The sequence below is a fragment of the Arachis stenosperma genome, chromosome 8 (assembly GCF_014773155.1).
Source record: "Arachis stenosperma cultivar V10309 chromosome 8, arast.V10309.gnm1.PFL2, whole genome shotgun sequence".
NCBI classification, from domain to species: domain Eukaryota; kingdom Viridiplantae; phylum Streptophyta; class Magnoliopsida; order Fabales; family Fabaceae; genus Arachis; species Arachis stenosperma.
In genome coordinates this window covers 36,281,218-36,304,493 of record NC_080384.1, presented here as the reverse complement: position 1 = coordinate 36,304,493, position 23,276 = coordinate 36,281,218, and the positions used below count along the sequence as shown (strand labels likewise).

The following is a 23,276-nucleotide window of genomic DNA, read 5'->3' as shown; positions in this document are numbered from 1 at the left end:
AAATATTAATATTAGGGTCCTAATTTTCCAATAATATTTGGCAGTTTGAGTGGCGGCCATACGAAGGATTGATCATACCGACGAGTTACATGGACATCTTGAGGTGTGTGACATAATTGCTCCGTTGTTGTCGCTCGAGTGTGTCGAATGGCACCCTGTGAATCGAGTGATGCGTCAGTTTAGGTATGCACAACCACCCCCGCGAGTAGCAAGAGACATTCCAATGGACCAGCATTGCATCACTCTTCGCGGAGTGCAACTTCATGACTGGACATTTTTACATGGGAAATGGATAGAGGAATGGGAAAACCGCCGAAACACTCGGCTGCGGGATCTGCACCTCCTTCTGGTCTGGGACTTTAGACCGTCGGTGGAGTACCGGGATTGGTACATGAGTTCGTACGAACATCTGCTGAAATTGTCGGAGCACATTCCTCAGCATCCATATCAGCCACCAGCACCTCAGGATCCACCTCAGTATGTAGTGTTTGAGCCGTTTTCTTATTATGTACCACAGCCACCAGACCACAATCATGGTAGCCATCACAGTCACCACAGTAAGTCCAGCCACCACATTCAATTCGGCGACCATGGCGAGGGAAGTCATCATAGACGTCGCAGTCAGCATAGTGGGCACAGTCAGCACAATGGGCACAGTTGGCACAGTCAACACAGCCAGCACTCTCAGCACAGTCAGCATATCCAGCACTCTTAGCACTCTCAGCATAGCCACGAGGGTCAATCCGGCCAGCAAAATCAGCCCATACTTAACATTCCGCCCGGACAAGAATGATTTGACTTTCCGTCAATCCCATTGCAGATTCCTGTTGATGGTCATGGAGATCAGCAAATACAGCATGGTGTTTCTATTTGGACAATTGAATCAGGCATCTTCTGAACCATGACCGAGAGCCACCATGGCAAAGCTTGGTCAAAATTCTCCCAACCCCCGAAAACTTTGGCTATGGATTTCTGCTTTACCAACCAAGCCTTTCGGTAACCGATGGTATAGTTGAACCTTGACTAGACTTCCACTATTATAGATTTCACCTTGATGGATAGGTTAGTCTCGACCAATGGCCTTATAGCCTCAGCAACTGTATCCGAGTCCAACTTGGAATGATCTTGTGAAATTGTTCCCATTGTGCACGTGTGCCTACCGTTGTATCTGCGTATCTCCCAATAACCTTTTTTTCGTATCAACCTGGCTCGAATAAGCCAATCGCACCCACACACATACGTCTTGCATTTTGCATAGAACATCTGTGGCTCAGACTCATACACATTGTAGTCAACTCCTCTAGAGATAGTGTAACTTCTAATTGCTGCCACAACCGACTTTCTAGAACTATATTCTATTCCAATCCTGAACTCTCTGTCCTCAAGATCAGCAATGCCTATAGAAAGCAGAAATCATCATTCATTAATCAATCCAAAATATAAATTAACAAAAACGTATTATTCACTCATCACGTACCTATGTTTGCATATTCCAGAAATTTTGGTGCATGCATGGCGTCAATATCCAAATTACGCATAGAAGGTGGAACGTTCATCGGTTGACTAACTGAGAGATGAACCACTCCATTCTTCGCTGCTTCTTCAACTCCCACATCACCATCCTCGTCTTCGTCGTCGGCTTCATAAGTGGCTTCGAAGTTCTCTTCGCTGTCACTATTCATTCCTTCATACACTGCAGCTCTATCATCCTCTATATCTAAATCATTTTGAATCCCATCTGCCTCTACGTTTTCAAACTCAACATATAGCTTAATCTGTGGTAGTCGTATCTAAGTCTACTGGTGAATTTGGAACATATTCTGCATACTCGCTTCGTCAATGATCGGCATGATATCAAACTGTATTACACCACCAAAGACTACAACCGGATTACGGTACAGAATACTGCTCACTCTCAACATACCGTCTCCGTGCTTTGACAGAGACCGTTCTGAAGCTCCATTAACGTCATAGTGTATGGAACCACAAACAAAAATAGATTTTGACACACAAACTTCACTTCCTCATGAGTATTTCGTATAATCTCATTATTGCGATATACTACCAAGTTTGCAGTACCCTCCACTACACTACCAACACACTCAAAGAGCACTCTTCTTCACAATGAAAATGATACTGAGCTTTGCCTTATATAGAGGGGAGCACTCAGCATACCCTCCACATATTGCTTCATCAGCCAATCAAAGTGAGCCACGTGTCAACACGCCCCATGCATGCTGACTCAGCATGCCCCCCACGTGCTTCAACTCCAGCCAACCTGACTTCGCCACATGTCAATACGCCCCCAACGTGTTAACTCAGCACGCCCTCCACGTGCTGCAGGGCAAGCCAAGCAGAATTTACCACATGTCTTCCACGCCCCACATGCTGAATGCAACACGCCCTCTCTCTCCCTCCCCCCACCCCCCGCGCGCATGTTAGAGCTTGGTTCTGACACGTCCACCAAGCTGAAAATCTACTCACTACACCCATTTCTAGCTAAAACACCAATAATATATCTATAATCAAATTCTTGAAGCTTTCTTTATATTTATATTTATTATTTAATCGGATGTAACTTGCTAACATGGTAAAACCAAAACTTGATGCAATTAACAAATGCCACGTAAACTTTTTTCGTTGTCCTAATCAATATAATATAAACTCATCAATATTACGTGGATTATTTTTATGTATATATTTTTATACTCCTTATTTGTAGTATTAAAAATAATTTAAAAATCTGAAAAATGTTTCTAATAATTAAAAAATGTATAAAAAGGAGTGCAAATCATTATTTTTCTAAACTAATAACTAACTCAGCGTGAACTGACAATATGAATAATTGCAGCGCATATCGTGGCGTTTATGAGTGGGACTACAATCAGCCTTATATTTAGCGGTGGATTTTCTAGAACCGCCTGCGATATGTAACTTGGTGAATTATTATTTTATATTTTGTGGCGGTTTTCTTTCAACCACCGCAAAATGCATTTAACTACATATTTTAATATTTTTTATTAATAGCCATCTGGGTATAATCTAATTAAGTTAACCCTACTTTTTTATACTAAATATGTTTAAATTATTGATACTTAAAATCGTAACACTATTTCTAGATTCGTTTTACGTAAAAAAGTTAATAAACTAAATACGTTATATATGTTAACTCATGTGAACAAATTTACCAATAAGATTTCTTCGTTTACTATATTATCATTTAAATTTTCATTCAAACATAAATGTAAAAGAAAAAAATAAAGTTATAGTCTGAGTTTATAAACTTAAAATAAAGTTCTAACGAGCATAAATTAAAATTATTCTTCTTCGAAGTTATGCATTACTAAACCTAAATCAAGGAATTCTAAAAGTAGATAAATATGTAAAACTACTACCCAAACTATTAAATTAAGGAAATCAACATAAATCTTATAATAAAAGGTCAAAATTTCTCTTCAACATCGTATTGACCTGGTGAAAAATACTCTGTCAAGAATCTATGGCCTTTACGTCTTACAGGATCTGATATGTCATCTCCATTCCATGATTTTTTGTTCAGATTAAAGCACATTTTCATAACATGTATATCATCTTGTCTTTGTTGATCTTCTAAAGTTTCATTGTCTTCTTCCGGAACCTTATTGAGATCAAACCACACAGATCTGTCAATTTCAACGAAGGAGATATCATCTAAATTGTCTTTTGAATCAGACTTTTTCTCATCTAGACTGTCAGAAACTATTTCGTCAGAATATACAACTAATAATGAAAATATCAACATGCATATAACAAAATAAGTATACCCAGAAGAAACTAAGAACTCCCAAGTTATTAGATAGTGATTTAAAAAAAATGGACTACAATATGCTAAGACAATTTTTAAAACTAAACATAAATAAACAACAATTACCATCTCCCTTGGTAGTTTGGGCAAATTTTTAGATAGAAGTTCTGTAATTTGCAATTCTATATAATTCATTTCCTCTTGTGATGCAATATCCAACTCAACAGCATGCTTGTTTGTAAAGCGCGTCTACATAATAAAAAAATATAGTTCATGTTATTTTTTTGTAAAATACACTATTAATATTTATGTTACTTTTTATATTATATATTTATTCTTTTACCTTCAATTCAGCAAGTATGTCTTCATAGCTCTTTCCAGATGCACATGTCACAAAAACATACCCAAATTTCTTCTCATAGATTGATCCCCATTAATGAAGTTCCTACAAATTTGAATGTAAATGTAGCAAATATTACTGCAGCAAGTTTATTAGCATATATGAACTTAAAATATATATTATTCAAAGTACAGTTTAACACAAGCTTATATGAGTAGCCTACGGAACAAACCTGCACGATAGATTCGTTCGTTGTTTTCAAGTATTGTTATAACAAGATCGTCCTGATATAGCCTCCAACCAACACGTAACACTCACTTTATGAAATCATATGTTTCTGGCAACAAAAATTGCATGTTTTATTGAAGAGAATGGAGAAGCCATAGTCATTTTTGCAGCGCATGTTGTGCTTGCACAGCATGATGAAAAGTCCTCAGTTTTCATTTGTCTTGTTCCACCGTCATGTTACGTTCACTATTGTTTAAAAATCATAATACTATTGGAATTGATATCGAATATTAGATATCAAGATTTTCAAAACTGCGACATTAAGAATAACAATTGAAACAACATTAAAGATTTAACATAAACTAACTTTTGACGAAAAAAATCATTGAAAGAAACAGAAAATCTGCTTTTATTCATGAAAATAAACAATTACATTAAATACCTAACTACAAATCGAAAATACACAAGGCTTTTTTAACCAAATAAAACAACGTACATCATTGAGTTTATTTAACTTATTCATGACACAAAGATCCTTTTTAAGTGACGTTAACTTTCTTCATATAAGCATTACTCAACATCATCGAAATTCTCTGAAGCAATTTCTGTGGTGTTTTCTATATCATCCTCCCTTGTCAACTGTAAATCTCCAATGTCACCTTCCGCTGACATGTTCAACCCTGGCTGTGGAGAAAAATCAGCTTCATCTTCTTCATTCTCTTCTCTCATGTCATACAAATCTCGTGGTTTCACATGAACCACAACACTACATTCCTTAGCTACTTCATCATCCACATAGTATACAAGATGAGCTTTTGATGCCAATATGTATAGTTCATCATCTTCTCAATCACCAGTGTGTATCAGACGAGAGAAATTAACGCTGGTAAGGCCCAAATGGTCTTGATTGATGCCTCTGCTCGTAGTGGTATCAGCCCAAATACATTTGAATAATACCACTGTAAAATGATAGCTATAATTCAATTCAATTATGTCCACTATTTTTTCATAATACGGAACACTACCAACAGCCACTCTATTATCACGCATGCTTGCATAACTTCTTGTATTAGATGATACATATACTCCACTATTTTGGGTTTTCATCTCGTCTTCCTTTGTGATAGTTCTAAACTTGTATTCGTTATCATTGTACGTCCCAAAACGTCTTGCCTGAATCATGGGACCAAACTTGTATTCGTTATCATTGTACGTCCTAAAACGTCTTGCCTGAATCATGGGACCACATGCAAGCAACTTCATTTCCTTGGAATGAAGCGTACTTTCCATTGAAAAGTGGCACCAAGTGTTACCAGAATCGGACCAGACTGGCCAGTTCAACCGAAAAACCAGTAAACCGGACCCTTTACCGGTCCGGTCCATTGTTTGGACTGTATAAGGTTTAAAATTGCTGTGAACCGGTTAAATCCAGTGCAAACCGGTGAAAACCGGTCGAACTCGGTAAAGTTCGGTCCAACCGAACCGGTTAGAAATTAAATTTTAACAAAATGTAACATAAAGGGTTCGAACCCCTCCCCCCTTGGAAGAGTAACCCTATTGACAACCACTAGGCTGTGATGGTTTTCATTGATATAAATGCAAATTATAATATATATATATATATATATATATATATATATATATATCTTTTATCAAATAATTTATTTCTACTCAATTTATTTTAAATTTAGTTATAAATTTATTTATTCTTAAATTAATTATATTTTCATTTAACAATAATTATAAACTCATTTATTTTTTTATAATTATATAATATCTATTAGCATTATTTTTTAATAAATACTTGTAGTATATAATAATATAATAGATATAAACTAATTAATAAATTGTTGAAATTTAAAAATAATAGTTATTTTAATATAAAAACAAAATAAAAATATTTATAATAGAGTAAAAATAATAAAATACTTATTATTTAGGGTAAAAAACCAAAATAAGCCAAGGAGAGTTGGAAATTACCCAAATCAGCCAAATCAAAAATCAATACATGAATCAACCAGGACAAATTATTATATAATTCGAATCAATATGATTCGAATTATACTTACATGTAATTCGAATTGATATGATTCGAATTACTAGGAAGGCAACAAACTAATGAAGTTCGAAACAACTCGTTTTGAATTATATCAACATAATTCGAATTTACTTAATTCGAATTACTAGGAGAAGTGGACAATAGAGAGGTTCGAATCTAGTTGATTCGAATTAGGTGAAAATTGAGTTGCATAGTAATTCGAATCAACTTGATTCGAATTACAAGGGATTCGGCTATAAAAGGAGTTCGAGCCAAGTTCATTCGAATCACTTTCTCATTCTCCAACCCCACCAAATCCCAGAGAAGAAGACCAACGTTCAGTACGAGTGTGACCAGAGCGGCTGTTTCTGTCGATGGGGGACGATCCGGGAAGGCTTTATCGTTTGGATGGAGTAGCTCATATCGCCGGTGTGATCAACGACGAGGTTAGTGGTTTATGAAAGCGGTTTATGATAACGGTATTTGTTAATGGTTTTTTATAATGGTTTATGTTACTGTTAGTGGTTTAGGATAGTGGTTTAGGAAAGTAGTGTAGGCTAGTGGTTTTCGTTAATGGTTTTTTATAGCGGTTTATTTAAGTGTTAGGTGTGTCTGCAAGTGGTTTAGGCCAGTAGTTTTTTTTAGTGGTATTTGAAATTGTTTTTTGTAAGCGGTTTGTGTTAATGGTTTTGGATAGTGATTTTAGTGATGGTTAGCGGTTTGGAGTCGTGGTTTATTTTGGTGGTGTAGGACAGTGGTTTTTGTTAATGGTTTTTTTTAGCGGTTTATTTTATTGTTAGCGGTTTAAGCAAGCGGTTTAGGCCAGTGGTTTTTGTTAGCGATTTTTGTACTCGGTTTTTGTTAACGGTTTTGGATAGTGGATTCAGTGATGGTTTAGCGGTTAACGGTAGTGGTTTATGATAAATGTGAAAATGCATATGTTTTTGTTAAAGGTATTGGCACGTGGTTTGAGTGAGCGGTTTGTGTATGAAATATCGGTCGTTTGTTTCATATATATTTTACCCAACATGATTTATTTTCTGGTTCCTTATAAAATATATCGCTTATGTTAGTGGTTTGTGCATCTGTTCTAATTATGCGGTTTATGTACTGGCCAGCCTCGTCGTTGCATATCCAGCGTTAGGCGGCAACAGGGGATGCGTCTTGATGAGAGGTATGTTCCGTACTTGCAGATGGCCGGACTTTACCATCTTGCGAGACTGAACGACAGATGGTTCCGACTAGACGAGCCCCTAGTCAGCGCATTCGTCGAGAGGTGGCGGCCTGAGACGCACACCTTCCACATGCCGTTCGGAGAGTGCACTATCACGCTTCAGGACGTCGCATACCAGCTGGGGTTGCCAGTCGACGGAGATTACGTTAGTGGTTGCCTTACCGACTTCCACCTTTACATTGAGGGTGGGAGACCTGCTTGGCAGTGGTTCCATGAGTTGCTCGGTGTTTTACCTCCCGAGAACCAGGTGCAGAAATTCGCAGTCAACTGCACCTGGTTTCAGGAGACATTTGCAGAGTGTCCAGACGGGGCAGATGAGGAGACAGTTAGGCGCTTTGCCCGGGCCTATATCATGATGTTATTGGGTACGCAGCTGTTTGCCAACAAGTCCGGCAATCGTATGCACATCAGATGGCTACCTTATGTTGCTCAGCTTGAGGAGATGGGTCGCTACAGTTGGGCGTCGGCGGCACTAGCATGGCTGTACAGGTGCATGTGCCGAGTCGCCAACAGACATGTGGTGAAGTTAGCTGGCCCGTTACAGTTATTACAGTCTTGGATCTTCTGGAGGTTTCCCACTCTTAGACCATCTGGGTATGATGAGATCAGCTGGCCCCTTGCCTCGAGGTACCGTTATTGTTTTGTACTATATATTCTTCTTGTTTTTATTTTCAATTATGCAACCAATTCTTCTGTTTTCTTGTACGCAGATGGTCTGGTTACAATCCTGGGATTAGCAACAAGGGACCTCGGGTACAGATGGCTTGCATGAAGATCGACTTGTTACAGCCTCGGCAGGTAAGTACGCAGAACATTTGTGTATCTGAAGTCATTGTTTCAGTTTATAGCTCTTAACTAAGTGTACAAACGATTTTATTTTGATTTTTTCAGTTCATATGGATGCCCTATAGCGCACTCGACGTCATCCAGGTTGTCCATCCTGAGGTGTTGGAGCCTCGGCATACGATGTTATGGCGATGCAGGACGTCCCTGATTTATTTTGTGGTTGTCGAGTGGCATCAGGTTGATAGAGTTTTACCTCAGTTTGGCGGCGTTCAGCCCATACCGTCTCCCGCCCTGAACATCGACTTCCTGATGTCGAAGGACGGGAGAGGAGGTGACCGTTGGTTCCCGGCACAGTACCCTGAGTGGCATCTTCACTGGCAGGAGCGTGCTGATCACATTCTACAGTTTGACATCGTGCCCGACCCCGGACCGTCACATGAGTTCTTGACATGGTGGTATCAGCACGGAAAGAAGTTTTTGTCGCCGGAGATGTTATTGGGGGATCCGAGAGGTGTTCCTATTCCAGATGAGGCGACGCAGAGGGGTGCAGGCCGACTTCCAGATATGGACCGGGTCGAGGATGTTCCTGACATACGTCGTATTGAGCAGAGAGCACGAGTTGGGACACGTCGTAGCCAGCGTGAGTGGAACTGGGTGGATCGGGCTATGGATGCCGGAGACGACCCAGTTAGGGGTGGGGGGAGAGTTCATGGTCGTGGAGGCAGGAGGAGGGTGGATGCTGCTAGACAGGGTGCCCAGATGCTTGGGGGAGGTGATGTTGCGGGGGTTGATAGGGCCCATCATGGCGGGCATGATGGTGGGTCCCATGGATCTGGTATGGGAGATCCCACGAGTCACACTGATGCTGGGCTTGGTGGTGGAGGTCTTGGAGATTATTTCGTAGGTGTTCCCGGTGATGATCATACCCTTCAGGATAGTACTCCATGGGTGAGTCCTGGCTCGATGTTTGGAGACTTACTTGCTAGTGATGGCATTGTGGCCGAGTTTGGTGGACCACATTTTCTTGATGATATCCGGACCATCATACAGGAGGATGAGGCTGCAGCCGGACGGGTTCAGACGACAGGGACACAGGCACCCCTGGATGTAGATCTGAATGAGCCTGCCACGGTAGCTCCTGCGCATCCTTTTGCCATGGGTGGGACCCCAGCATCGGCCCAGAGTATTGGATCACACTCAGTTGTCGGCCCGTCGTCATCCAGACCCGTGCATGTTGCGCCTATGACCCCGAGACAGCCAGTTCCGGATGACAGCGACGAGTCGATTGAGGATGAGGAGCCACTTATACGTAGGGGTTACCGGACACGGGTGCCACGCCGTTGCGGCACTGGGTCGCACCTATTTAGATGATTCATGGATAGTGGTGTATGTCATGTTGTTATATTTATATTGTGTACCTTGTTGGTTGGTTATCATTGTTATGGTATGTACTTTGTTATTATGTTATTTGATATTATGTTATGTACTTTGATGTTTTGTTATGTCATTTACTTTGATGTATTCTGCTTTTATGTTATGATTTATAGTTTGATGTTATGTTATTCGTTATCAGTCATCCCATGATATAATGTTGTTTGTTTTAGATATAAATTTCAATCATTTAAAAGACATTCAACAGAAATATTTGGTACGAATAACAAGTTTCATTACACATAGGAAACAACTTAGTTCCAGACAAGTGCTAATACATTAACAAATAAAAACAATTAGAAGACAAGTGCTAATACATTAACAAACAAACACAGACATAGCAAATCTCCTACTGATTTCCAGCAGTCCCGCTGGGGCCTGCGGCTTGTGGACAACTACGCCTGGTGTGACCTGGCTGCCTGCAGAGGCCACATCTCTTTGGCCGGTTCGGATCTGCTTCATCCATGTTGGTGCAAATTCTTGTGGATCTAGGACAACCCTCCCTCGCACGCCTCATACTCGGATCCGGTATAACGGTAGGCCCGGCATAAGGTGGCCAGAAACCCTCTGGAATGGGAGGTGTAAATTCCATCTGATAGACACCGAAAACGGAACTAAGGCGATATACCTCGTGGACGTAAGGCTGCCATGTAAGCCGTGAATAAGCACAGCATGCCAGTGCGTGCGGACAGGGAAAATAAAGTGCTTGGAAGTATCCACAATCACAAGTCTTAGACCCTAATGAGACCCTGTACGTACCAAGAGAGAATGAACCTGTCGGAGTCGTCTCAGCAACGGTGTACTCCGAGTCATCCCTGTCGTAAACAGTCACCATGAAGTGCCTGGCTGTCCTCAGGTTGGCCTCGATACACTTTACTAGGTATTGATTGAATTGTTGTCCAGTACCCATTTGAGCCTCGGCCTCCCTACCCTTACGGACAAATAGCTCAGCTAGCCTTCCGTATGTGGCCTTCACCAGCGAGCAAACAGGGAGGTTTCTAACCCCCTTCAGGATTGAGTTGACACATTCCAAAATATTGGTCGTCATGTGCCCGAATCTCCGACCCTCATCACAGTACTGTGTCCACAACGAATACTCGATTCGGTTCGCCCAGTCACACATTGCCGGATTCTCAAAGCGCAGAATGTCAAACCAGTAGTCGAACTCCACCTCGGTCTTGGCATATGCGGCGTTAACAAGAAGCCTCCGGGCATCTTTTCCCTTGAACGTCAAGGCAAAATTCGCTGCAACGTGTCGAATGCAGAACGCCCGGTACGCAACAGGGGGTAGCCATCCCCCATCCGGAGCCTCGAGGGCTGCCTTGATGCCGTTATGCCTATCCGAAATAACTAACAGACCCGGCTGAGGTGTCACGTGCTCACGGAGGTGGGAAAGAAAGAAAGACCATGACTCAGCATTCTCACCCTCAACTAGTGCAAATGCCACGGGGAGGATGTTCGAGTTTCCATCCTGTGCAATGGCGACTAGCAGTGTTCCCCCATACTTCCCATATAGATGGGTGCCATCAATACTCACCAAAGGCTTGCAATGACGAAATGCCTGGATACAAGGGGGGAAAGTCCAGAACAGCCTATAAAAATAAACCTGAGACTCGTCAACCTGTCCCCCAACTCGAACAGGGCAAGTCCTGAGGACGGCTACAGTGCCAGGCATCGTCAGCTGAACTCCTAAAACCCACCTAGGGAGCTCATTGTACGACTCGTCCCAGTCCCCATATATGACGGCAACGGCCTTCTGCTTCGCCATCCATACCCTCTTGTACGTAGGTCTGAACCCAAAGTGTGCGGCCGTGGCATTTTGAAGCACCTTGATGTTCACAGCTGCATCAGCCCTAACCATCGGCATAATGAAGGTGGATATGACATGGTAGTCCAGACTCCTATGGTCGCTGGAGATGGAGCTGGCAAGACATGTATGCGGTCCGTTGTATCGCTTCACTTCCCAGATACCCTTCCGCTGTCGGAGACTCAACCGAATTAGTCATGTGCACCCATTCTCAAACTCAGAACACTTTCCCACATACCTGCGGTAGTCAGACTCAACGACCTTGTACTGGACCCCTCGGCGGATACTGTACGTCTTCACACTCAACAGCGCCTCATCTTTATCCTGAAATTGTTGGCCAACCTGGAACTCGTTCATACCGGCAGACCCCTCGGTATCTCTAGCGCCAAATCCTGAGGGCTGCAGAGCGTTTTCGTCCTGCCGCATGGCATCCAGGTCCAACGAGGAAAAATGGGGTGGATACTGCTGTGTGCCAGAACTAGATCCACCTGTAGCCCTTCTCGGAACAGTAGTTCCAACATCATCGCCGCTTTCATTAGTGATCATATCCGGCTCAACGTCATCGTCATCTGGATCATCAAACAAACCATCACCAACACCAACCGGTGTGGGACAATGTACCTCGGTGGGAATATGTTTCCCATACCGAACCTCGTCTCCAACATTGCCGCTCAGATCAATGGCAAACGAAGGGGACGCAACAGGCTGCATCGGTGGCTCATACACAGGAGCAGAGGATGAAGCAACAGCAGGTCTCGAGCTCGAGCCGGCAACCGCGGCTATAGTATTGGCATTCCGGTTCGAACCACCCGAGCTAGATACCACATCAACCAACTTTGCCAACAGCTCTGGTGTCCTTACCTCGAGAAACTGCCTACGAGAAAGAAACATAACTTGCAAGTCCTCGTCACTACCGATTGTGAAACAATCAAACTTCACGGTGTCATGGAGCACCGCTGTTGGAATGCGGTAGAAAAACTTCTTGACCCTTTTAACTCCTTCAAGACCAAGCTTCTCCAGCACAGAGCTAACAAGAGCATCGTAGGTGGTTGTTGGCGTCACGATAATACATAGGGGATCCTTATCAGTGAACTTCACGCCGGACCGAGTTTTTCTCTTAATGGACCCTCTGTAATGTACCATAACTAGGAAACTCTCCTCACTAGCCATCTCCCCTCTTTGTTGAGAGCATCATGAGTTCACAGCATATATATACAGCCTTGGCTCGCACTATATATATATATAATTCGAATCTATATGTTTCGAATTATGTAGTATCACAAGCTAACCTAGTAATTCGAATTAACTAAATTCGAATTAGTTAAGTGTAATTCGAATCAAGTTGTTTCGAATTACTTAATTATGTGTCCTTCCTAGTAATTCGAATTAAGTCAATTCGAATTACTTTAGTTTGTTGCCACTACAAGAAAAATGCGCATTTGTAACAAAAAATATTGTTACAAAATATCGAAATTTTGAAACAAAAGTTTTTTGTAACAAAAAAAGGGTCCATTGCAGTAAGTCCCGTTACAAAAAGTTTTTGTAACGAAAAATTGAACTGTTACAATTCAATACCATATTTTGTAACAATTTTTTCTGATACAAAAATTCAGAAGCCGTTACAAAAGTGGTAACAAATTTTGATCTTGAAGGTATTTTTCGTGACAGTCAATTTTTTCCTATCAAAAAATTTTGTTACAAAATGTAACATGATTTTGTAACATTTTTTTTCTTTAGTTACGAAAGCAAATTAATTATTTTGTAACAACTTTTTTTTATTACAAATTACATGCATAATTTACTAAATTATTTTTTAAATTAACTAATATATTAACGATTTTAATAAGCAAGTTTACATGTATATAATATGCAAAAACATACATAAGTCAAACAAGATCCTTTTAGCTAAAATTGTCTTGAAACAAAATAACATTAGCTAGTGAATACATTGATTAGTTCAACCAAAACATAAAAGTTCTAACATAAAAGTTCAACCAAAACATAAAAGTTCTAACACAGATTAGTATCTTTATGTATCAAAACATTCTTGAGCCCTCAAGGTAGCATATGGTTACTATTTTAGCACTCCTGTAAATAAGAAAAACCGAAACAAGAAAGTTAGAAACAAGATATAACATCTATTATAATTTTTCCACTAAGTTTTATCCAAAATGTTTAGAAAAATTTTGGCAAAACCTCCCCTAAATTTTGGATATTTCTACCGTCCATGGTTCCAACAAACACAACCAATTCACAACTTATTTCTCAACCAATACACAACCAAATTTATCAAACTAAATAATAAGACATTTGTGATTTCTCAACCATGACACAAGTAAAATGTGATAAATAGATCCATATACAAATTAAACTATACTAATAATATAGGAATCATCTAGGAAAATATATTAAAACCATAAGCAATTTTATGAGTACCTTTAGGGTCTATTAGCATTTGAAATTCATGCGCAACATCCAGCAATTTCTTCAGTACGTGTTCTGAAATTTCAGTTTACAGGCACATTCTTAAAAAACAATTAATTCTAATGCATATCTGGTTTAAAAATTAAGAATAGCTAATATAATACCAAAGCTGCATGGTGGTATGCCACTTACCTATGAACCATATTATAGCAGTAAGAAAGAAAATGGATGTTAAACAAAGTGCTGTTTTCCTCCGGTCATTAATATGATCCTGTGCAGAAAAACTGTTTTGCTTAGAATAAAAACAAATGTTAAAACAGGAACAAATACAGGCAAAAGGCTGGAACAGCCAACAATGTAAAGCAGGTCAGTAAATCATGAGTATGGCTGCATCAAAATGTAAAACATAAGGCAGCACAGTTCTTGTTACTAGTTTTGTCAACTTCTTTTCCATATATGTTAATTCAAGAGGGATGTTGAAAGTTGCCTAAACAAACTAAGATGTGAAACCCTTTTACATCAAAGGGAGAGATGAGAAAGAGAGAACAGTTTGGCTAAGTGAGGTGTAACTAAAAGTAACTTCCAAGATGTCAACAATATCAGGAAAAATGAGGTGTAACCTGCAGGATGCCAACAAGTGGTGAGGTAGGCACATCACCAAAGATATGGATTGAAACTGTAGATATTGCTATGGACAGTGCCCTCAAAATTGGTTTTACACAATGAAGAGAAACATAATTTATAGGAGCTTACAAAAGGGGACACAAATTTAAGACTAGAGTTTTATGTTATATATCATTATCAGGTTCTTATGAACATGCAGTAGCATGCAAGAAGATGAAATACCAACCATCTGAATCTAGAACAGCCATAATATTACCTATGTGGCAAAAATCAGCAGTTCACCAATAGAGAAGAGTACTATGAAACCAGATAAGCTCCTGAAATAGAATGCAATCAAGCAGAAGATAGCACCTAAAAATGTTGCTCCAGAAAGAAGCTGTCATGAAGAAAGGGAACCAAAGAAGAAAAAAAACAAAATATGATAAAAGATCATGAAGAGTAGAACTTCCAAATGAAAGATGTAAAATTCATGATAAAGGTTCAACTCAAATTAAATGAGACCTGCAACATTGGAAACAAGACACTTTGCAGAGCATGGTTCTTCAAGTCCTGTCACCGAAGGTTTGAAGCTCCATGAACAACGGCAGAGTTTTGCCAATATCAACAATCTGCTGAAATTCATAAATTACTTTAACCAAAGGACTAACAGTTTTTCACTTTCCAAATACCCAAAACACATTATCACCTAACTTAACCAAAATCTTAGCAATATTGACCCCAAAACACATAGAGTATGTTTTATTTATAAAATTCCAGTTCTCTTATGATATGTTCACCCAAAAATTCTGCTCCATGTAGTTTCCAATTATCACAATTTATCCTTATACTTTTAGAGTTACTGTTTTTATCTCTAAATTCAGATTTCATAAAAAGGTCAATTTAATAATCAAGCTTCAATCTTTTAACAGTTTTCAAACGTAATTCTAATTAATCATGAACCAACATTAACAACTACCAAAACCAATTCCAATCAGTCACAAGTCAATTTCACGGCCGTTCCGACATGTCAGATTACCAAAATCAACAGCAAACGCTTATTCTCAATAATCAAAATACAGCCACAACTCAAACCATCATCACAATAATCCCAAACCAAACACAAATCCAACTCAGTTCATCAAATATCGATACGACAACTTTTCAAATTTCAATTTAACAAGTATTATCAACTGAATCACCATTCACAACCACATTTCTACCAATTCAGCAATATCACATAAGATCAGAATTTTCAACAAATTCATCAAAATCAGAAAACCAATATCAGTCACAACATTAACCAAAATTAACCTTGTCAAATTAATTACTCACAATAACAAAACCCAGCAACATTCACAGCCATAACCTAAACTCAATAAACTAATTAAAACACTAGAATATCATCTCAATATCAAACTTAATCCGAATTTCACAACTTCAAACCAAGCTTATTCCTATCAATTAATCATATTCATGAATTATTTGCAATTACTCACTAAACCTCATTGGCATTCATAAGTTAAAACTGTTAATTTTAAAATAAATCCCCTACCTCAAAGTCGAAACTCACGAAAATTGCCAAACACAGCAGCTCTGATAGAAGTTCAAACACTCGTTTTGTTACCTGGGCAGCAACCAAAGTGGTTCTGGGCAGCACCAATATTGGTTTCCGGTGGCAGAGGGCTCCGATAACTACGAAATCTGAAGCAGAGGCTGAACAGAATAGCACAGAGTAGTTAAGAGCAGCAGCAGTTTCTTCTGTCAATAGCTACTTCCCCGGCAAGCTTCAATGGTGACAGTGGAAGCGTCCTCCTCCAACGGCGGCATGGTGAGACGCGGCAGCAGCAGAGTGTGACAACAGCGGGGCTGCAACTCAGTAACGGCGACGCGGTGGCAGCTCGCGAGGATGGCGATGGCAACCCGCGACGCTGACGGCGACAAGGCTGGTCGCGGGCTTCTCTTCGTGCGTCTCTCTCTCTTCGCGATTCTGTCCCCTCGACGACAGCTTGTGGACGGATCGGCATTAATGCAAGCTTGTGGGTCCATGGACGGGACGGCGCTGTGAAGCAGCTCGACAGCGAGCTCCAGGGCGGTGACAGTGACAGCAGACAGCATCTCTTCTCTCTCGGACGCAGCCTCTCTCCTCTCCACCCTTCACGTTTGACGGCGACGGTGACGGCGGCGAGGCCCCAGCCAGCGCCGTCTCCCTTCTCTTCCCTCTCTTTCTCAAATCTCTTCCTCTCTGTTTCCCCATTTCTTCAGTTTGTATGCGTTTGTTATGTTGAAGGAAGGTGAGGCTGTGCCTGTTAGGGTTAGAAATTGGGGAAACTAAGGTTATGAGTTAATTTTTGAAATTAGGGTGAGAAATTAGGGATTTTATAAAATAATATGGATATATATGAATAGATATTTTGATAAAATTTGAGAGTAGAATAATTTTAAAATTAAATATACTCTATTAAAAATATTTAGAAATATTATTTATCAACATATTACTAAGTTCAATCAATTATTTTTAATTTAAATTATAAAATGAATATATTAATCACATTTTTATAAAATATAGTTTAAACTCAATTTTAATTATTCAAATTAAATGATATAACTTTTCATTATATTTCTATCTTCGAAACTTTAATTTCAATTTATAAAATAATTAATTATAATAAAAGTTGTGCATAAATATTAATTGACTTAAACTTAAAGTATTTATAAATATCAATCTAATAATTTCTAATAAAATAATTTTTAGGATGGCTCCGCGACGCAACCTCCTCTCTCTTCCTCGCGAGTTCGTCCCTCTCTCTCCTGACGCTCCTGTCGACGACAGCGACGATGGTAAGGCATGATGGCAAGCTGGACGCGACGATACGGCAGCAAATTCCGCAGCACCATCCCTTCCGTTCTCTTCTTCTTCTCCCTCAGTGGAGTTGGAGGCGCAGAGACGGGGTTGAATGAGGCTCAGAGCCTCCGAATAAAGGAGTGATGAATTAGGATTTTTTTTTGTACAGCTTTACATTTTTTTTTACATTTTGTCTTTTGGTTTCTTAGTTTTTTCTATCATTTATATTTAATTATTATTGTTTATATTTATAATTTAATTAAATTTTTTTAAGTTTCACAAATTAATTTTTAGTTAATATTAAAAATCTTATTATTAATAAAAATTATATATTAGTTTTTTAAAAAATATAAAATAATATCTATAAATTTTAAAAATTAATTAGTATAAACAATATTTAAAAAATTTTAATTTTTGAAACAAAATAAAATTATTCTGAAAAGAATTATATAAATAATTTGTTTACTCTTAAAGTGTTTAACAGTTTAAAATAAATATTTCTGTTATAAAATATACTTATATTTTGTGACAAACAAATAATTTGTTATAAATAATGTTGAATTTTGTGACAAATTAATTTTTTGTTACCAAACAATTAGAGTTTTCGAAACAAAAAGATATTTTGTTACAAATATTTCGAATTTTTGCAACTACTTTATTCTTTGTTGCAAAATATTATAATATTTTGTAACAAAACACCAGTTCGTTACAAAAACTAACATAATTTGTAACAAAAAAAATCAGGTTGTTACAAAATATTAGCATGTTTTGTAACAACTTGTAATGTTGTTACAAAACATTATTCTTCTGTAACAATTACCAATTATTATTACAAAAAATCATCTTTTTGTAACAATTTTAAATTTGATACAAATTTTTTGTTACAAATGTTCCATTTTCTTGTAGTGTGCCTTCCTAGTAATTCAAATCATATCAATTCGAATTACATGTAAGTATAATTCGAATCATATTGATTCGAATTATATAATAATTCGTCCTGGTTGATTCATGTATTGATTTTTGATTTGGCTGATTTGAGTAATTTTGAGCTCTCCTTGGCTCATTTGGGTTTTTTATCCTATTATTTATGGTCTATAATATTTTAAAATATTTTGATATTCTTAAAATATTAGTAAAAATATGTATTTTAAATTAAAATTTTAAATTTTTGACTATTTTTATTTTTTATTTATATAGTACCGAGTTAACCGGTTCAACCAGTGACCCACCGGTTCAACCAGTAACCCAGTGACCCAGTAATTTGACCGATTCGATTACCGGTTCGGTTCTGACAACTATGCTGGCACCACGTAACATTTAGCCTTTATATTAAAATCGGATTTCATAAAGTACAAATTCTAGGCTAAAAACACATTGGTCAGTTTAATATTCTATGAACCTCATGCTTGAATCACCGAGGAAATTTTGCATGTATAACACTGTCTATCTTAGATTGGAACCTTTTTTGAACCAGTAATCTTCGTTTTGTTTTTTCCCTAAATGTACTTCATGACAGAAAAGAAAATTAGTCCAACTAGTCGCTGGGTGAAAAGAGTTATATTCGTGTTTTAAAAATACATGTGTATACTTACTCAAAAAACGGAACCACAGCTTTGCAGTTGACTAGCACATGACGATATGCTTGATATTTTTTCATTGGAGTGAGTCCGAAATGTGAAACAGCCCCTAATGTCTTTCCAATATCTAGGAACATAATTTTCCCTAAATTATGTGTAACATTAACGGGTTGATCATCAAATCACACTAGTCGATTAATTCTAGTTTCAATACTGTCCAAATATCTAGAACAGAAAGTCAGAATTTCCTCAGATAAATAGCCTTCCACAATTGAGCCTTCTGGTTGTGCCCTATTACGAACATATTGCTTCAAACGACCTAGATACATTTTAGATAAATACAACATAACGCTTAGTATATACACAATTAATTCAACTGATTGTATTAAAGGGCTTTATTAGCAAGCTAACCTTTCTATTGGATACGTCCACCGATAATGTACTGATCTACCAAGATTTACTTCATCAACGAGATGCACCGTGAGGTGAACCATGACGGTAAAGAATGATGGAGAAAAAATTATTTCCATCTAACAAGGGGTTTGCACAATATAATTCTGAAGGTCAGCAAGCTGCATAAGATTTATGACTTTCCCACAAAGTTCATGAAAAAATGATAACAAATTTGCAATCACATTGGACACCGAACTTGATAGTACATTCTTCACCAAAATCGGAAGTAATTGTTCCATTAGAATAAGTGGGTGTAAAGACATTGTAGTAATATGAGAATAAAGTTGTTACAGTAAAGCTTTGCTTTCCTTGGCCAACTCCAAACTTGTACAAGTTATTATTGGTGCTGATTCTCCTCTCAGATCTAAATCCTCACCTTTTGCCCCACATTAATTTAATTTTAGCTCCTGAACATGCATGGTTTTTTATTTTTTCCATCTTAATTAAATGTTTAGAATGTATATGCCTGTTTATGTTGCCATAATCAGTACATAGTGATTGAGTCAATAATCTTTATTAATAAGATAACGTATAATAGTGAATATTTACGTGAAATCTGCTACACTGGGTTAAATTTTTTTGCACATAAAGTTATGGAAACTGCTATATACATATACGCAGAGCAAACAAATTACCAATCATTAAGTTTATGTGAACCTCATATGCTTAATGTCTCTTATATCAAACGAAGAGCATTAGCCAATAAGGTAACATTTTTTCTGGGTCAACAAAGCATTAAGGTGATCTAGTTTATCTAGTAGTGTGTCTTAGGTAATGATGAGCGGATATTTTATACGCTTTTTGGCATCATTTTTATATAGTTTTTATTATGTTTTGTTTAAGTTTTATTATATTTTCATTGGTTTTTGTGCAAAATTCATATTTTTGGATTCTACTTTGGACAAAGAAAGGACTGTAGATGCTGTCAGGATCTGACCTTCGTGCTTTTCTCTTAACGACTATGAAAAGCTAACATCTAGGGCTTTATAGAAATATATAATAGTCTATACTTTGCTTTGTAAATAAAGGCCCAAAACCGGCGTTCAATGCCAGCCACTACCATATTCATTGTGTTGGACGCCCACAAGGGAGCAGCTGACATCCAATGCCCAAAAGGGAGTCCCAAGCCAGCGTTCAATACCCCTAAGGGGTACTAGCTCGTAGGAGACACTCAAGCTCAGCCCAAACACTCACCAAGTGGGCCCTAGAGGTGGATTTTTGCACTACAAGACTAGTTTATCTTATTTCTGTAATCTTTAGTTAGCAGATTAGTACATATAGGAGGAGATCATCCTAACTTAGGATCATCTCCCCCCCCCCCCAATTCGAATACTTTACTACTTTTGTACAGTATGAGTCACTAACCTCCTAAGGTTAAGGTTAGGAGCTCTGCTGAGTTTCATGGATCAATAATATTACCGTTCTAGTTTAATTTGTCTGATTCTATTCTCTAATGCATTCTCGTTTTTTATCTTATGAGTTGGGGGTGACCAGTGACAATCACCCTTGTTCTACATGGGTTATGTGCGAGTCCTGACTTGGATAGCGTTGAATCAAAGCTAGAGATTGCATTGCGGATTCCAATAGAGTACTTGGGCAACTTTGGATACGTGACATGAAATCCCGTTGACCGTGGGTAAGTGAGGTCTCTGTGACATTAAGGCTAGAGTCAGAGAAGCAGCACTTTCTGATCCGGAAGATCTGCCTTGTCTGTGACACCTTGAGTAGAATCGTGAAGGGAAGTGGATTGCTTAGAGTTTCATCTTCTGCTACAGTGAAAAACCTATATGTGGCTTGATGAGAGGACATGAGTTAATTACTTACGGCTGCCATTGAAGGAATCAGAAGATTATTGAAGTAGACAGTAAGAAAAGTTAATCCGGAAAGACAAAGCATTTCCAAAGCCTCAACCATTCTCGTACCATTGATTTCACACCTATCTAGTAACGTTTTATTCATTTATTCTATTTTATGCATTTTTCGTGACAAACTATAAATTCTAATTAAGATCTGCAAGGTAACCACTGCTTGCTCAAACCAATAATCTCCGTGGGATCGACCCTCACACACTTGAGATATTACTTGAACGACCCGGTATACTTGCTGGTCTATTTGTGCGAAATGTGCGGAGCCAGTTTCGTGCACCAAGTAATATTTCTCGTGAGTTATTAAGTTTTTTATTACTCAATTTTAACCACTAACATTGCGACTATAGTTTTTGTTAGATATTTGTTTTAGATTTTTTTCTATAAATTGGATTTTTTGCTAATATTTGTCTAGTAATATTGTTTTCTCTCAAGGTTTGTAAAAATGCCTAGGAAACCATGGTATAGTGTTATACATGAATCCCGGAATGATGCCAGGACTAATGACGAAACAGAGGGTACTATGGTGAGTTTCTCGTCGTTAACATTTTTCCATAAAAGCTTACGTTAAAATTATGAAGCATTTAATTATATCAGTGAACCTTTTTGTAACTTTTTCGTGGAAAATTATGGGTTTATAAAATCAATTATAATTCTAAATTAATTATTTTTGTTAAATTTAAGTCTAAATGATTTCATGTTGCCTGAAGGTTGGATCTATGACTAGAGGAGTTCAGATATCACGTGAGCAACCACGTGATAGAGCTCCTCCATTTTCGTCTTTAGCTAATAGAGCTCCAGCATCCCGCATCAATGAACCATTTTGTGCATCGTGCAATGATAGACGACTTGCGACGTTAAGTACAACTGATGACCCTCAAACTCCCACAGAACGCACAGAGACTCGACATCGCAATGAAGTAGCTTATCATCAATCAGAGGATGAGGATTACGACCCAGAGGCAGATGAAGTTCAGTCGTTTGATGACCATATATGACGACTAAGAAGCCAAAGATCAAAACAACAACGAGAAACGCAAAGATACATATTGGAAAGTTACTATCATCGGTATATTTTTTTCCTCCTATTTTTGTTAATATTTATTTTGAAAGTCCTTTACTTTTATTTCTCTTTTATGCAATGATTATCTTGCAAATTTTTTTTCCATACATTTCTTAGAGGACGGCGTGAGAAAAGTGTCTGAGTTGAGCATGAAGGTGGCTATAGCACTTCCTTCCAATACAAAGATAATACTCCTATTTAACAAAGAGTTACAACCAATTGATCAGGCAATTGGATTATTAAGTAGTTTCTTAGGGAGTTTGGGTGCTGACTATTCCCAATTTGTCATATATGAAGAGAGTTGGAAGCACGTGAACAAAGAGAAGAAGGAACATGCATACGACATGGTTAAGGTACACCTTTTAGTTTCAACATATTAAGCAAATTTAGTATTCAATTTTTTTTTGGGTAAGAACTTTTGCATGGATAAAATATATTGCTGGTTAAATTTCCATATTTCGTTTTTCACATGTTTATATCAGCATTTCTATCTTATACGTAATTGCGATTTCTTGACCTAGATTTGAATGTTATACTTTTTCAATTTAAAGTAGCTTGTTTTGGTTATTGATATTCTTTAGATTAACAGTCTTATGCTTGTTGATTGGTTTTAGTTAATAACAATGGCAAATAATTACATCGGGTCTTTCACTATGAGAACGATGTCAGAGGAAAAATAAAGCGGAAAATTATGCAAAGGATAGGAAAGAACTGGAAGGATATAAGACACAACTTGTATCATAAGTTTTACGAAGAAACAAGGACTTTTGAGGAAAATGTTAAGCATCGCCCATCAGGAAT

The 23,276-nt window shown here is 38.1% G+C and overlaps 2 protein-coding genes across 2 annotated transcripts; both read right to left on the bottom strand.

Annotated features, from left to right (window-relative positions):
* Nucleotides 1–10,190: 10,190 nt before the first annotated feature.
* Nucleotides 10,191–11,702, bottom strand: LOC130945899 (uncharacterized). Its single transcript, XM_057874591.1, has one exon. The coding sequence runs from the start codon at nucleotides 11,700–11,702 to the stop codon at nucleotides 10,191–10,193; it is 1,512 nt and encodes a 503-aa protein (XP_057730574.1).
* A 141-nt stretch (nucleotides 11,703–11,843) lies between these two features.
* Nucleotides 11,844–12,818, bottom strand: LOC130945897 (uncharacterized). Its single transcript, XM_057874590.1, has one exon. The coding sequence runs from the start codon at nucleotides 12,816–12,818 to the stop codon at nucleotides 11,844–11,846; it is 975 nt and encodes a 324-aa protein (XP_057730573.1).
* Between the last annotated feature and the right edge of the window lie 10,458 nt (nucleotides 12,819–23,276).

What these genes read in the sequence shown, in the direction of transcription:
- LOC130945899 (XM_057874591.1), bottom strand. Translation starts at nt 11,702, where the DNA reads ATGGTTAGGGCTGATGCAGCTGTGAACATCAAGGTGCTTCAAAATGCC.
- LOC130945897 (XM_057874590.1), bottom strand. Translation starts at nt 12,818, where the DNA reads ATGGCTAGTGAGGAGAGTTTCCTAGTTATGGTACATTACAGAGGGTCC.